The 16,697-nt window shown below is 47.8% G+C and overlaps 1 protein-coding gene across 1 annotated transcript in view; it reads left to right on the plus strand.

Annotated features, from left to right (window-relative positions):
- LOC139263073 (serine/threonine-protein kinase 32A-like) overlaps positions 1–16,342 on the plus strand; it is a 439,178-nt gene extending 422,836 nt beyond the window's left edge. The window contains 2 exon segments of the mRNA XM_070878611.1: positions 15,170–15,266; positions 15,268–16,342. Of these exon segments, the coding sequence (XP_070734712.1) occupies positions 15,170–15,266; positions 15,268–15,387 (217 nt within the window). The 3' untranslated portion in view covers positions 15,388–16,342.
- The last annotated feature ends 355 nt before the right edge of the window (positions 16,343–16,697 follow it).

Raw genomic sequence — 16,697 nt, forward strand, 5'->3', positions numbered from 1 at the left:
ATTTTGGTAGATTACAACCAATGCACCCACTATCTCTGCAGCCACTTCTCTTAAGACCCTAGGATGCAAGCTACTTGTCCGCCTTTAGTCCCATTATATTTGCTAGTACTCATCATCATCATCATAGGCAGTCCCTCGGAATCGAGGAAGACTTGCTTCCATTCTTAGAATGAGTCCTTAGGCGGCTGAACAGTCCAGTACGAGAGCCACAGTCCCTGCCACAGATGGGACAGACAGTCGTTGAGGGAAAGGGTGGGAAAGGGAGTCTGGTTTGCCGCGTGTTCCTTCCGCTGCCTGCGCTTGTTTTCTGCATGCACTCAACGATGAGACTCGAGGCGCTCAGCGCCCTCCTGGATGCACTTCCTCCATTCAGGGAAGTCTTTGGCCAGGGACTCCCAGGTGTCGGTGGGCACTTTATCAGGAAGGCTTTGAGGGTGTCCTTGTAACATTTCCTCTGTCCACCCTTGGCTCGTTTGCCATGAAGGAGTTCCGAGTAGAGCGTTTGCTTTGGGAGTCTCGTGTCTGACATGCAGACAACGTGGCCTGCCCAGCGGAGCTGATCAAGTGTGGTCAGTGCTTCAATGCTGGGGATGTTGGCCTGGTTGAGGACGCTAATGTTGGTGCGTCTGTCCTCTCGGGATTTGTAGGATCTTGCGGAGGTATCGTTGGTGGTATTTCTCCAGCGACTTGAGGTGTCTACTGTACATGGTCCATGCCGCTGAGCCATACAGGAAGGCGGGTGTTACTATAGCTTGGTGGTAGATTTGACGGCCTGGTCGTCGAACACTCTTCCTCAGGTGGCTTTTGTTGATAAGAGGCTCCCGAGGTATGGGAAATGGTCCACATTGTCCAGGGCAGCACTGTGGATCTTGATGAGGGGCAGTGCTGTGCGGCGGGGACAGGCTGGTGGTGGACCTTTGTCTTACGGATGTTTAGCGTAAGGCCCATGCTTTCATATGCCTCAGTAAATATGTCGACTATATCCTGGAGTTCAGCCTTTGAATGTGCGCAGACGCAGGCATCGTCCGCATACTGTAGCTTGATGATGGAGGTTGGGGTGGTCTTGGACTTGGCCTGAAGGCAGCAAAGGTTAAATAGCTTCCCATTGGTTCTGTAGTTTAGTTCCACTCCAGCGGGGAGCTTGTTGACTGTGAGGTGGAGCATGGTAGTGAGGAAGATTGAGAAAAGGGTTGGGCCGATGACGCAGCTCTATTTGACCCCGGTCCAGACCTAGATTGGGTTTGTGATGGATCCATTGGTAAGGATCACGGCCTGCATGTCGGAGCAGGCGAAGGATATTGGTGAACTTTTGGGGGCTTCCGAAATGGAGGAGGATGCTCCATAGACCCTCGCGGTTGACAGTGTCAAAGGCCTTTGTAAGGTCGAAGAAGGCCATGTATAAGGGCTGACGCTGATCCCTGCATTTTTCCTGCAGCTGTCGAACTGCAAAGATCATGTCCAAAGTGCCCTGTAGGGGACGAAATCCGCACTGTGACTCCAGGAGGAGCTCCTCGGCCACAGGGAGGAGACGGTTGAGGAGGACTCTAGCGACAACTTTCCCAGTGGCTGATAGCAGGGAGATTCCTCTGTAGTTGCCGCAGTCGGACCTGTCCCCTTTTTTAAAGATGGTCACGATCATTGCATCTCTGAGTTCTCCCGGCATGCTCTCCTCCCTCCAAATGAGAGAGATCAGGTCATGTATTCGTGCCAACAGTGCCTCTCCGCCATACTTTAGCGTCTCAGCAGGGATTCCATCTGCTCCCACAGTCTTCTTGTTCTTGAGCTGTTTTATGGTTTTTCCTACCGCGTACAACTTTGGGGTGTCACTGAGGCGGTGACGGGTCGCATGCAGCGGGATGGAATCGAGAACACTCGAGTCAAAGGAAGAGTCTCGATTGAGGAGATCTTCGAAGTGCTCCTTCCAGCGGGCCCTGACTGCCTCGGTGTCCTTGATGAGTGTTTCCCCGTTCTTGGCCAGCAGTGGGGTGGGACCTTGGGAGTCTGGTCCGTAGGTGGCCTTGACTGCGGTGAAGAATCCTCGCGTATCATGGCTGTCAGCCAGTTGTTGTATCTCCTGTGCTTTCTCCATCCACCACCTGTTCTTTAGGTCCCGGGTTTTTTGATGGGCCTCAGCTTTGAGCCGCCTGTAATGTTGCTTTGCTGCTCCCGAGTTGGGTTGTTGCTTGAGGCTCAGAAATGCTCTGCGCTTGAGATTAGTTCTTAGATCTCCTGATCATTCTCATCAAACCAGTCCTGGTGTTTTCCAGTTGAGTGACCAAGTGTCTCTTCACAGGCACTGGTTATGGAGGCCTGGAGGGCAGACCAAGCGCTGTGGGAATTCTGCGTCTCGGGGTCATCAAGGCACGCCAGGTTAGCTGTGAGGCGCTGGCTGTACAGGGCTCTCTTAGCTGGGTCTTTAAGTGCCCTGGCATTAACTTTTTTGCGGCACTGCTTCTGCTGTCCCTTCCGCTTTGGGGCTATGTTAATGTCGATGATGGATCAGATTAGGATGTGGTCCATCCAGCAGTCATTAGCTCTTGTCCTGGTGTGAGTGATGCACTCATCCTTGCTATCGCTGGCTCGGACAATGACATAGTCGAGCAGGTGCCAGTGTTTGGAGCGAGGGTGTGCCACGATGCCTTGTATTTGTCCCTCTGGTGGAACAGGGTATTGGTGATGAGAAGTTCATGTTCTAGATATTTTGTCAGGAGTAGGGTACCCCTGGAGTTGGCTTTCCCTACCCCCTCTCTGGCAATCACACCTCCCCAGAGGCCTGTGTCTTTGCCAACCCTGGCATTAAAATCACCTAGGAGGATCAATTTGTCACCCGCGGGGGGACACGGGACAGGAATGTTTCGAGGTTGGAATAAAAACCTTTTTTGGTCTCATCCATTGCATTGAGTATTGGGGCGTACGCACTGATGACTGTGGCGTATTGGTTCCTGGATAGGGTGAGTCGAAGAGTCATGAGGCATTCGTTAACCCTGCAGGGAGAGCCTTTGAGGCGGTTGACCAGCTCATTTTTGATGGCGAAGCCGACTCCGTGAAGGCGACGTTCTTCCTCTGATTTCCCTTTCCAGAAAAAGGTGTAACCTCCACCTTGTTCCTTGAGCTGGCCTTCCCCTGCCCGCCAGGTCTCGCTTAGGGCGGCGATGTCGATGTCAAAGCGTCTAAGTTCCAGGGCAACTATGGCGATGCGGCGTTCCGGCCTGTCGTTGTTGGGGTTGTCCATGAGGGTCCTGACGTTCCAGGTCCCAACCTTCATGTTAACGGAGTGGAAGATGCCTGTGCGTGAGTTCTTTCAATGCGGGGTGGCCATTGCACACCAGCCACCATCTAGTACTACTTCATTAGTGATAGTGATTGTATTAAGTTCCTCCCTCCTTATAATCCCTTGATTATCCACAATTGGGATGTTCTTAGTGTCTTCTACCTTGAAGACACTATCTTCCTGCAATCTGCAGCTTTCTTCTTCATTTTCAACCACAACGCCTATTTTAGTGTCATCTGCAAACTTCTTAATCATACCCCCAATATTCAAGTCCAAGTTACTGATATATACCACAAAAAGCAAGGGATCCAGCACTGAGCCCTGCGGACCCCACTGGATACAGCCTTCCAGTCACAAAAACACCCATCAACCATTACCCTATGCTTCCTGCCTCTGAGCCAATTTTGGATCCAACTTGCCACTTTGCCCTGGATCCCATGGGCTATTACTTTCATGACAGTCTGCCATGTGGGACTTTATCAAAAGCTTTGCTAAAATCCATATATACTACATCAAATGCACTGCCCTCATCAACCCTCCTGGTTACCGCCTCAAAAAATTCAATTAGTTTAGTCAGACATGACCTTCCTTTAACAAACCCATGCTGACTGTCCTTGATTAATCCATGTCTTTCCAATGAAGATTTATCCTGTCCCTCAGGATTTTTTCAAATAATTTTCCCACCACCGAGGTTAGGCTGACTGGCCTGTAATTACTCAGTCTATCCCTTTCTCCCTTTTTAAATAAAGGTACAACATTAGCAGTCCTCCAGTCCTCTGTCACCACACCTGTAATCAGAGAGAATTGGAAAATAATGGTCAGAGCCTCTGCTATTTTCTCTTTTGCTTCTCCTAACAGCCTGGGATATATTTCAAAGCTTCTAAGCCCCTTAATACTTCCTCTCTCACTATATTTATCTCATCTAATATTTCACACTCCTCCTCCCTCATTGCAAAGTCTGCATTGCCCCTCTCTTTTGTGAAAGCAGATGCAGAGTATTCATTAAGTATTCATTAATACCCACATAAAGTAATCATACCCACATCTTATGCCTCCACACACAGATGTCCTTTATGGTCTCTAATAAGCCCCACTCTTTCTCTAGTTATCCTTTTGCTCATGTATTTATAAAACATCTTTGGGTTTTCCCTGATTTTAGTTGCCAACATTTTTTCATGCTCTCTCTTTGCTTTCCTGATATATTTTTTAATTGCACCCCTGCACATCTTATGCTCCTCTAGAGTACCTGCAGTGTTGAGTTCTCAGAATCTGTCATAAGCATCCCTTTTTTTTATCTTACCCTGTATGCCCCTTGACATCCAGGGGGCTCTAGATTTATTAGCCCTGTTATGTTCATAATAAAGCAATATAACTGAGTACTGTAGATGTGAGTAAGTGTGACCTTAGTTCCTTTATTCTAACTCCAGAGTGCTGGCACAGCATGGGAGGCCTGCTTACATACAGTGCTCCCAAGGGATGATGGTGGTGGGAGAATACTGGTTACATAGGGTTCCTCCCTCCAGTCAACAGTACACTTATTTACAGGGTGAGACGATCTGCGGTCTTTCGCTCCATAGTCGATCGTCTCGGTACAAATGCAGCTGTAGGTGAGTTGGTTGGTTCTTCGCTGGGCTGCTGCACAGCTGGCCTTGCTGGGCTGCTGGGGATGGTAGGTTCAACTTTGTGGTCAACCGTGATGTCGGTTGCCACTTATGTGTGTGTCGGAGGGTCGAAATTGGTGATGTCCTCTTCGCGTTGCTCATGGCAATCTGTGAATCGCAGTTTGGTTTGGTCCAAATGCTTTTTGCAAGTTAGTACATTTGCGAGTTTGACCTGAAACCCTACTCCCTTCTTTGGCTATGACAGTGCCAGAAAGCCATTTAGGACCATGTCCATAGTTGAGTACAAATACAGGTTCATTGACTTCAATGTCGCGTGATAAATTTGCGCGATAATGGTACATGCTTTGTTGATGCCGCCTGTCCTCGACGTGATCATGGAGATCAGGGTGGACAAGAGAGAGCCTTGTATTGAGCATCCTTTTCATGAGCAGCTCGGCTGTGGAGCCCCGGTGAGCGAGTGAGGTCTGGTGGGGTAGCTGAGCAGGACTCAGGACAGGCGGGTCTGCAGGGAGCCTTCTGACACGCGTTTCAAACTTTGCTTGATGGTTTGGGCTGCCCGTTCTGCCTGGCCGTTGGATGCGGGCTTGAACGGGGTAGATGTGACGTGCTTGCTCCCATTGCAGGTCATGAATTCCTTGAATTCAGCGCTGGTGAAGCACAGCCCATTGTCGCTGACAAGGACATCAGGCAGGCCATGAGTGGGGAACATTGCTCGTAGGCTTTCAATTGTGGCAGTGGACATGCTTACAGACATTATTACACACTCAATCCATTTTGAAAAACATTTTGCCTAGAAACGGGCCAGCAAAGTCAACATGGATCCTAGACCATGGTTTGGAGGGCCATGACCACAAACTTAGCGGTGCGTCCCTGGGTGCATTGCTCAATTGAGAGCAAGTGTTGCATTGGCGCATGCAAGACTCCAAATCTGATTCGATGCTGGGATCTGGCTATAGCTTTCATCATGACTATGCCTGAGTGGGTATTATGTAGGTCGCGTATAAATGTTTCCTTGCCTTTCATAGGCAAAACCACGCGATTACCCCACAAAAGACAGTCCGCCTGTATGGACATTTCGTCTTTGCACCGCTGGAATAGCTTGATCTTTTCATGCATCTCCGCTGGGACGCTGGACCATGGAGGACACAGTTTTTTTACAAGGAACAGTAAAGGATCCTGGCTGGTCCAGATCCTGATCTAGCAGGCCGTAACGGGTAACTTTTTGTTTTCAAATGCATCCATCACGAAGAACAAGTCTGCAGGCTGTGCCATTTCCACCCCAGTGGTGGGCAATGGTAGCCGACTGAGAGCATCAGTGCAGTTCTCTGTGCCTGGTCTGTGGAGAATTATATAGTTATATGCAGACAGCGTGAGCGCCTACCTTTGCATGCGAGCAGAGGCATTGGTATTAATCCTTTTGCTCTCTGAGAATAGCGATATGAGTGGCTTATGGTCAGTTTCTAACTCAAACTTAAGACCAAACAAATACTGGTGCATTTTTTTTACCCAGTAAACGCGCATGCCAGAGCTTCTTTTTCAATCATTCTGTAGGCCCTTTCGGCCTTAGACAAACTCCTGGACGCATAGGCGACCGGTTGCAATGTTCCCGACTCGTTTGTTTGTTGTAACATACACCCAACCCCGTACGAAGACGCATCACAAGCTAGCGCTAAACGTTGACATGACATGCAGAACAAGCAGCTTGTTGGAACATAACAGATTTCTGGCTTTCTCAAAAGCTTTGATCAGAAGTGCAAACCCAGCCTGTGTTTCCTGCTGTAACTGGGACCAATCATTGTTGTGATGGCCTGAGGCCCTTTTGGTGGGACTTCCATTCACTGAGCTATCAGAGCCACTCACACAAACTTAACGTCAAATCCAGCACTCACAACACAAACAGTTCTGAATAAAACATTTTTCCCTTTGAAACTTAACTTCAAACCATTCCCTCCCAGTGACCAACTATGTAAACTTTCTCCTGGAAATGTGTTCAGCTCATCTCCATTTCATTATAAACCAAATATCATTCTGATTTCCCCCATATCCAGTCGTCTCCCTTGCGTAGCAACACATGTAGGGGTTCTAGCAAGGTGCTTAACCTGGGTAAGAAGTTACCAAAATAATTGAGGAGTCCCAGGAACGACCGCAGTTCCATCACGTTCTGTGGTCTCGGTGCGTTCTTGATGGCCTTCGTCTTGGCATCGGTGGGTCTGATGCCGTCTGCCATGATTCTTCTCCCTAAGAACTCGACCTCTGGCACCAGGAAAACACACTTCGAGCGTTTCAACCTGAGTCCCACCTGATCTAGCCGACTTAGAACCTCTTCCAGGTTCTTCAAGTGTTCTGTAGTGTCCCGACCTGTGATCAGTATATCGTCCTGGAAAACCACGGTGCGTGGAACCGAATTTAGCAAGCTCTCCATGTTCCTTTGAAAAATAGCCGCGGCCGATCGAATCCCAACCGGGCATCTATTGTAGATGAACTGACCTTTGTGCGTGTGTTGATGCAGGTGAGGCCTTTCGGAGATTCCCCCAGCTCCGGCATCATGTAGGCCGAGGTCAGGTCCAACTTGGTGAACGTCTTTCCCCCTGCCAGGGTCGCAAATAGGTCGTCTGCCTTGGGTAACAGGTACTGGTCCTGCAGCGAAAAACTTTATCATTATTTTATAGTCCCCACAAATTCTGACCGTGCCATCGCCCTTGAGAACCGGAACAATCGGACTGACCCACTCGTTGAACTCTACCGGTGCGATGATGCCTTCTCGCTGCAGCCTGTCCAGCTCGATCTCCACTTTCTCTCGCATCATATATGGCACTGCCTGTGCCTTGTGGTGGATGGGTCGTGTACCGGGAATCAAGTGGATCTGCACCTTCGCCCCCAAGAAACCTCCGATGCCTGGTTCAAACAACGATGGAAACCTGCTCAGAACCTGGACACATGAGGCGTCGTCGACGGACGAGAATGCTCGGATGTCGTCCCAGTTCCAGCAGATTTTTCCCAGCCAGCATCTGCCGAACAGTGTGAGGCCATCTCCTGGTACAATCCATAGTGGGAGTTCGTGCACTGCTCCATCATAGGAGACTTTTACTGCTGCGCTGCCAATTACAGGAATCAGCTCTTTGGTGTAGGTTCTTAGCTTGGTGTGAATGGGGCTCAGCTTGGGCCTGTCGAAGGCCTTTTTGTCATGATAGACTGACTTGCACCCGTGTCCAATTCCATGAATACTGCAATTCCATCCAGTTCAATTTTTAACATGATCGCTGGATATTTCGTGGTGAAGGTGTGTACCCTGAACACTTCTGCCTCCTCGGTTCGAGTCTCTAGTTCAGTTTGATCCACCATAGATGGATCTTCCTCTGCAACGTGGTGGTTTGCAGGGTTTGTAGCTCGTCTGCACGTTCGCTGGAGGTGTCCCATTGTTCCACAGTCTTTGCACGCATAATGCTTGAAGCGGCATTGATGGGCTCGATTATCACCTCCACAGCGCCAACAAGGTGTTAACTGCCTCACATTAACGTTTGATGGCGGACTCTGGGTCATCTGAGGTCATGCAGCTGCAGGTGTGTATGTTCTGCCATATGCATTCCTGCCTGAAAATGATGTTACTTTGTGTACAGTACGTGCCGAAACCTCTTTATGCTGCGAAATTTGTTTGGTGTTATCTCTGGTGGACATAAATGCCTGGGCTATCGTTATGGCTTTGCTCAGGTTCAGTGTTTCAACAGTCAATAGTTTGCGAAAGATAACCTCATGGCCAATGCCAAGCACAAAAAGGTCTCTTAGCATTTGTTCCAGGAATCCATCGAATTCGCAATGTCTTGCAAGGCGCCTTAGTTCGGCGACGTAGCTCGCCACTTCCTGGCCTTCAGCCCATTGACATGTGTAAAATCAATACCTTGCCATCAGAATGCTCTCCTTCAGAGTTAGGTGCTCCCGGACCAGCGTGCATAGTTCTTCATACGATTTGGTTGTTGGTTTCACCGGAGCAAGAAGATTCTTCATGAGGCCATAGGTTGTTGCCCCGCAGATGGTGAGGAGGATCGCCCTTCGTTTGGCAATGTTCTCATCCCCTTCCAGCTTGTTGGCCACGAAGTATTGGTCGAGTCGCTCCACGAAGGCCTCCCAATCATCCCCTTCTGAGAATTTCTCCAGGATACCAACAGTTCTCTGCATTTTCGCGTGATGGTTCATTATCTCATCGCCAGTTGTTATGTTCATAATAAAGTAATGTAACTGAGTACTGTAGATATGAGTAAGTGTGACCTTAGTTCCTTTATTCCAACTCCAGAGTGTTGGTACAGAATGGGAGGCCTGCTTATATACCGTGCTCCCAAGGGATGCTGGGGTCCCTTGGGACTCCAACAGGTACACCCTCTGCTGGCAGTATAATACTGGTTACATAGGGTTGCATAAATAACAAGCCCCACCTTTTTATTAAGGGAACATACTTGCTCTGTACCCTCAGGATCTCTTTCTTGAATGCCTCTCACTGCTCTGACACTGATTTACCATCAAGTAGCTGTTTCCAGTCCACTTTGGCCAAATCCTATCTCAGCTCAGCAAAATTGGCTTTTCCCCAATTGAGAACTTTTATTCCTGGTTCCCCCTTTGTCCTTTTCCACAACTATCCTAAATCTTACTGAATTATGATCATTTGCACCAAAATGCTCTCCCACTGATACCCCTTCCACCTCTTTATTCCCCAAAACCAAGTTCAGAACCGCCCCCTCCCTTGTTGAGCTTGTTACATACTGGCTAAAGAAATTCTCCTGAATGCATTTTAGGAATTCCGCATCCTCCATACCATTCACACAGGGTGCGGTAAAGTGTCGTTACAGCTTGAAGTAAACAAACACTGGGGAAACTTTATTTGCGGCACAAATGACCATTTTGACCTGTTGCAGTAAAACAGATATAGAGGCCAAATAGGAAATCAGGCTTTTAACCTCTGAGAGATAGGTTTGAATCCAAACTAGGCTGATGGAGTTGGTCTCCTTTCTCTGCAGGCTGCAGGGCTAAGTGAAATGAGTTTTGGAGCAGCCTCAATCCAGTTCGCACTTACAACTGCCCGTAATTCAGCCAGCAGCACTGAGAGAGGCCAGAGTGAATGGCTGGTATGGGAGGTACACACGCAGTGATGGGCGCTTTTCTAAGTTGGAGGCAGATGCACGTTGTTGAGCCAGAGTAAAAGGGAATTTTGCACAACTTCAAAATTAAAGCTAGGCTATTCAGGGGTGATGACAGGAAACACTTCTTCACACAAAGGGCGGTAGAAATCTGGAACTCACTCCCCCAAAAAGCTGTTAAGGGTCAATTGAACATTTCAAAAGTGAGATTTTTGTTAGGTAGTATTAAGGGATATGGAACCAAGGTGGGTAGATGGAGTTAAGATACAGATCAGCCATGATTTGATTGAATGATGGAACAGGCTCGAGAGCTGAATGGCCGACTCCTGATCCCATGTTCTGCAATTGGCCTGTGCTGTATCTGAGCTTGATTTGCTTGACACTCCAGTCCCTAGCATTGACAACCCCTGCTTGATGCATGCATAAAATCCTCTAAAAGCTAAAACGAAATCAGACAGGCATTAAATAATTATACCAACACTTTCTTTCAAAAAGGTAACAGCATTCTCTGGTTGTCATGTATTTCATGATATTCTGGGAAAATAACCCTTACACATCCGACCTCAAAACCAGGTGTCTCTCTATAGGTAGCTCAGTTGGATTCTGAGAATGACAGCAATAATCACTCAGGCTAACAGTGTGTTTTCTGGGAGGTTATTTAATTTGTGCAGAAGGTCGAGCTAACTCAGTAGCTAGGCTGTTCCAACTGTAATGAATTTTAATCCGTTTTCCTTTCAATGTGTAATCAACAGAAAATTAAACAGCGATTCAATAACTTGTCACTCAGCAGGATCGTTGCTGTATCATCCTCAATTTAACTTAATCTTTCCGATTTCTTCAGCAGCAAACTGTTGGGTTGTTTTTTCTCTTGTAAAGACATTAATATATGTTTTGGCTTTACTTTAAAATCTGCATTGCTTTCAGAATGAAATATTAATAAGCAAGACCTCATTCACTGTGTCCCAAAATCCAAAACATTATACAGAGAGAGATCTGCTTTTCCTCGTTACAGGATTTTGTACTCTGAAACTTTTGGTTACAGACATCCTGAGAGTAAGGGTAGAATTCCACGGAGGTTTCCCTGATCTCTGTGAGAACCCCAGAGAATTGGCGGAAATCTTGGCGATCGGGGAACCCTTGCGGGAATTCTACCCCCAGATATCATGTCCAGACTACTCCATTAATTGACATGATGAATGGGAACAGTGGACTGAGGGCAGCAATTCCCATTAATGTTGTCAATGGAGTGCAAAAGAAAGAAAGATAGAAAGAACTTCACCTTGAAATTCATCTCGTTATACGCAGCACCTGATAATCAGTTCCATTGATTGAAATATCTGAATATCAGGCACTGTGTATAACAGGCGACCAATCCGATAACATCCATTTTATGCCTCCGCCCGAGACAAATTTCTAGGCTCTTGCATTTATATAGCACCTGCCATGACCTCTGGGTGTCCCAAAGCATTTACAGCCAATTAAGTACTTTTGTACTTTTGAAATTTAGTCACTGTTGTAATGTAGGGAAACGTGGCAGCCAATTTGCGCACAGCAAGCTCCCACAAACAGCAATGTAGTAATGACCAGATAATATGTTTTAGTGGTGTTGGTTGATGAATAAATACTGACCAGAACACTGGGAAGAACTCTCCTACAGCATTACATGAATGTGCACATCATTCAGACAACCCGTTCACCTGTCAAATACACATGTTGCAGCCAGGTACTCTTTGCTGGCACAGACATGTGCCTCTAATGCCACAGGCTGCCCACATAAGCTACCTGCGTGCTGCATGTTCATGGATTCACACAAACTGGAGTGCTGTCTCTGCTCTTTCTCAATCCAACATATGCCCCTTTTGTATCTGCTTGCAGGAGAAGGTCATATACAATGGGGAGAGCAGTGGAAGGTGTCCAGTCGATCTCTTAAATGTAGCTACTGCCTCCCCATGGGGAGATCATTTTTGAAATTCATCACATTGCTGTTTGTGGGACCTTGCTGTGTGTAAATTGGTTGCCGTGTTTCTGACATTACAACAGTAACAATACTTCAAAAGTTCTTCACTGGCTGTAAAACGCTTTGGGACGCCCGAGGTTGTGAAAGGCGCTATATAAATGCTACTATATAATTTCTTTAAATTCTGGGGCTGAAGGAAATATAGGTACTGGGAACGGGGTAGTTCATTGGCCCAAGTTCACAAAGAAGCGCCATCCTTGCCTTTCAGTCTCTTTTTGTTTGTTCTCTCCCTATTTCCTCACTTGTTCATTCCTGACACACTGCAGCACAATACCCAATAGCAAGTCAGGTTAGGGTGCTGTACCTGCAGAATTATTGTGAAATACATTTTTTCATCTGATCTAGTAAGTGGCCATGCTGAAGCCACTGCCTGCCCTCTCCCAGATATCTCATGGCATCCTGCGCCCTTCACTCCAGCGCAGCGCACAGATACATCCATTCATTCATTCATTCATTCATTCATAGGCAGTCCCTTGGCATCGAGGAAGTCTTGCTTCCACTCTTAAAATGAGTCCTTAGGTGGCTGAACAGTCCAATACGAGAACCACAGTCCCTGTCACAGGTGGGACAGATAATCGTTGAGGGTGAAGGAGGGTGGGACAGGTTTGCTGCACGTTCTTTCTGCTGCCTGCGCTTGGTTTCTGAGGGTGGTGGGGTGGGGGGAAGGGGGGGTCATTGGGGTGTTCCATCAGCGAGTTGCAGGACGGAACACTTGAGCATGACTGAGGTGGGAGGAGGAGCAATGGTAACGTTGGAGGAGGAAGGACTTGCTGGCGGGTGGACCAACTTCCAGTGCTCCATCAGACGCTGAGCTCGGGGATTTAGGCACCACAGAGTTTGGGATTTGAGCATCAGTGTTTCATGGAAATGTTTGCATATGTGCCGAGCAACCTGTAAAATATGGTGCAAGAACCCAAACCCAGCCCTGTGCAGTGTTACATGACTGCGTACCCAAGCTGCAGACCAGTATGTGAAATGCGCCACTCCATGCGAATAGGAAGCAGTGAGGCACTCGCCACCCGAGGCCTTAAATGCAAGCAGAGTTTCAGACACGAATGCTCTGACTGGGCACCAATAAACAGCAGTCTGTTTAATCAGGGTTCACATGGCGGATAATCAGACTGAGACAGCTACAACAGGTTTCACCAGACTCATACCTGCCCCGAGGTCTGCACCGACACAGGTCACCAGACATGCTGAGGGAGCACCTCGCTGTCGGGGAATGACAGGCGTTGGCGTGGGTGACGGCACTGTCTCGCAGGGCGCCACCACAGCCTTCCAGCGATTTTCATAGAGCCATAGAATAATACAGTACACAAAGATAAAAACAGAAAACGCTGGAAATCTCAGCGGGTCAGGCAGCATCTGTGGAGAGAAACAGAGTTAACATTTCAGGTCGATGACCCTGGCGAAGTTCTGACGGAGGATCATCGGCCTGAAACGTTAACTCTGTTTTTCTCTCCACAGCTGCTGCCTGACCCGCTGAGATTTCCAGCGTTTTCTGTTTTTATTTCAGATTCCAGCATCCGCAGTATTTTGCTTCTGCACAGTACACAAAGAGCTTTCCGATGAGTCCCATTCTCATTTTACATGAGTAATGAAAGAAAGCAGCATGTTTCCGGTGCTGATACGGTGTACGTATTACTCAATCCTTATTGAAAGGAGTGCATCCCATGTGCGTTTGCTCCCTGCTGGCCTCCCGCAGTCTCAGCAGATTAAGATACGCTCTGTGCTTCAGGCAGACACCAGGCTGAAGTCCTGTGCACTCATTAACATGGAGCCCACTCACTCATGGTCAGCACTGGTGCAACACATCAAGGAATTGATCCCGTTATGATAAGTAACGCACAATGTATTAGTGTGCTGCCAAAGGACGGCCGTATGCAATTTAGGGTGTCCTATTGACGTGTATACAAGTGACGGTTGTGCCTTCTTGAGGTCAGTTAGAAGCCAATTATTCTTGGGCAGATCTTCAAATCAATTAGAGGTCTGATTGGCTTTCTTTCTTTACTGTTCCTTTCAGTATGACCCCTTAGGTCATGTTCTGTTAATTAGCAGGTGTCGCTCCTTCCACGACACCCTGGTCCACTCCTCAATTACCCCCAGCACCCACTCCCTTTCCCACGGCACCTTCCCGTGCAAGCGCAGGAGATGCAACACCTGCCCTTTTACCTGCTCCCCTCCCACTATCCAGGGCCCCAAACACTCCTTCCAGGTGAAACAGCGATTTACTTGTACTTCGTTCAATTTAGTATACTGTATTCGCTGCTCATGGTGAGGTCTCCTGTACATTGGGGAGACCAAACACAGAATGGGTGACCGCTTTGCGAAGCACCTCCATTCAGTCCATAAGCGTGACCCTGAGCTTCCGGTCTCCTGTCATTTTAATTCTCCACTCCAACATCTCCGTCCTCCTACACTGTTCCAATGAAGCTCAACGCAAACTCAAAGAACAGCATCTCATCTTTTGTTTAGGCATTTTACAGCCTTCTGGACTCAACATCAAGGTTAACAATTTCAGACCATAACTTCTGCCCATTTTTGGCCCCCCCCCCCTCAATTTTATGGGGTTTTTTCTCTGTCTCCAATGGCAGCTGGTCATTATCCCACCATTCACATCCCATCTAGGCTAACCTTTTTCTAACTCCTGGCATTACCATTTTAATTCAGCCCATCACCCCTTTTGTCTCTCTAATCTCTCCTGCCTTCCACTGTATCACAGACCTTCCCTTTTGTTCTTTCTTCCCCTCCCCCTTTCAGTGCTTGTTAAGAATTTGTTCTTTCTGAACACTCTCCAGTTCTGACGAAGGGTCATTGACCTGAAACGTTAACTCTGCTTTCTCTCCACAGATGCTGCCTGACCTGCTGAGATTTCCAGCATTTTCTGTATTTATTTCAGGTTCCAGCTGCTGCAGTAGTTTGCTTTTGTCTCTGTGTATATTGAGTTTCCTTATTTGTTGATGACTTCTTTTTTTAACCACTGCCAAAGTCAGTGCCATCAGCGTGGATAGAGGGGCAATCGTTTTGTTCTTTAGTTACTCTGACCTGCTTGATGTTTGGAAAGGGACTCTGCCACCTTGATTCTCCTTCTGAGCCGTCAGCAGCACTTCACACTTCTGTTCATTTGTTTCAGACTCAAACGGAATCCAGGTCAAGCACAGCGGGATTGTGCAGACAGCAAAGAGTGTCGGAAGGAAGAGGATGATGGAAAAAACAACAACGTGATAAACTCAACTTACACGCAGCCATGTTAGATTTCGCACTGGGAGTGCGCCACCTCTGGGACTTTCTGACCTATCTAGGAAGTGCATAGTAGATCTTTTCATAGTACATGTCAGCCCTACTCATTAAAGAGGCATTGTCATAGCTGCTGTCACGGCTCAGTGCATGAACGCACCATGTAGTGTGGTACCGAGCGATACAAACCTGAAAGTCCGAGTTAAATCCCTGCCTTGTGCTGAGTGAGCTCATCTCGGCGGTGGTAGCAGGTGAGGGGTGGGTTGGGGGTTTAATTGGCCTCAGCACCTCTGGGCAATTTCTACGTCTGATCATCGTTTGGGAAGCCCTTGCTGGAAATCGGAAGGAGAGAGGATGGGACTTGGTGCAGTTATCCTCCATGGTTGTCCTAACCTGCCAACAGGACCATTACATGAAGAATGGCCCCTCAGGCAAGTGAGCAGTGGGCCGCAGGAACTCCCAGAGCTGAACCCAGCAAGAGGCGGCACCTTAAGGGGAGCAAGTGAGAAAATTGGGGAAAGTGTTTATTCTTGTTTTGAGGAGAGAGAGAAAACAAATCAGCGGAAATGTACATCAGTCCCATCACAGTAGTGCCACTCACAAGTGAGCAGCAGGTTGGCCAAAGAAGACAATGCCTCTTTAACCATATGCATTAACTAGGTGATAGAACTAACCACATCATGCAAAGGAATGAAGCCGCATTTACTCAGCAGGAGATGTGTTACAGACTCGGAGTGGCTGTGAATTCATCCCAGACCTGAAGCAACTCAGTTACCAATAAGGACCCTCCCCTTCCCAGCTGCCCTGCGCCTTAACCTGCTGAGAAGATTTTGCCTCTGACGGCTGCAGTCCGGGGTTCAGCTGTGCTCCACACTATAGCTCGCCATTAGTAGCGCTGAGTATATCTCTGGCAAATGCAGTAGAGAAAATGAATTTTACCTTTCTGTTTCTGGATGTTACCATTGCTCAGTACATAAAAAAATACAGTTTTAAAAATGTACACAGAATAAAGACTAATGTCCTATTAAGCTTTTCATAACTAATGTAGCACTTTTTCACCAATATAAATAATCTAATGAAACCTCTGTGTCTGTCCTTATTGGAAAAGGATTCCCATTGAAACTGTCTGTTGCACCTTACTTTGCGATGACCGTGCATGCCATCTCTGGTTATACAGAGAGTGTTTTGAACCTAGTGTCCTCTTGCTTGTGTTTGCTGGCAAAAGTCAGCACCACTTACTGCTTCGCCCTTCACACCGACCTGCTGCTCCTGCACAACCAGAGATCGAACTCTTCGCCGCACCATGTGTGCGAAATCCTGGGGTTGCAACAGTTCTGGAAGATCACGGGCTCCTGCCTACCTTGGGCAGTAGAGTTCGATCCCACACAGCAGTAGGTGGGAACCGGGAGTGATGGTAAGGGTGG

This window comes from Pristiophorus japonicus, chromosome 4 (genome assembly GCF_044704955.1).
Source record: "Pristiophorus japonicus isolate sPriJap1 chromosome 4, sPriJap1.hap1, whole genome shotgun sequence".
NCBI lineage: Eukaryota > Metazoa > Chordata > Chondrichthyes > Pristiophoridae > Pristiophorus > Pristiophorus japonicus.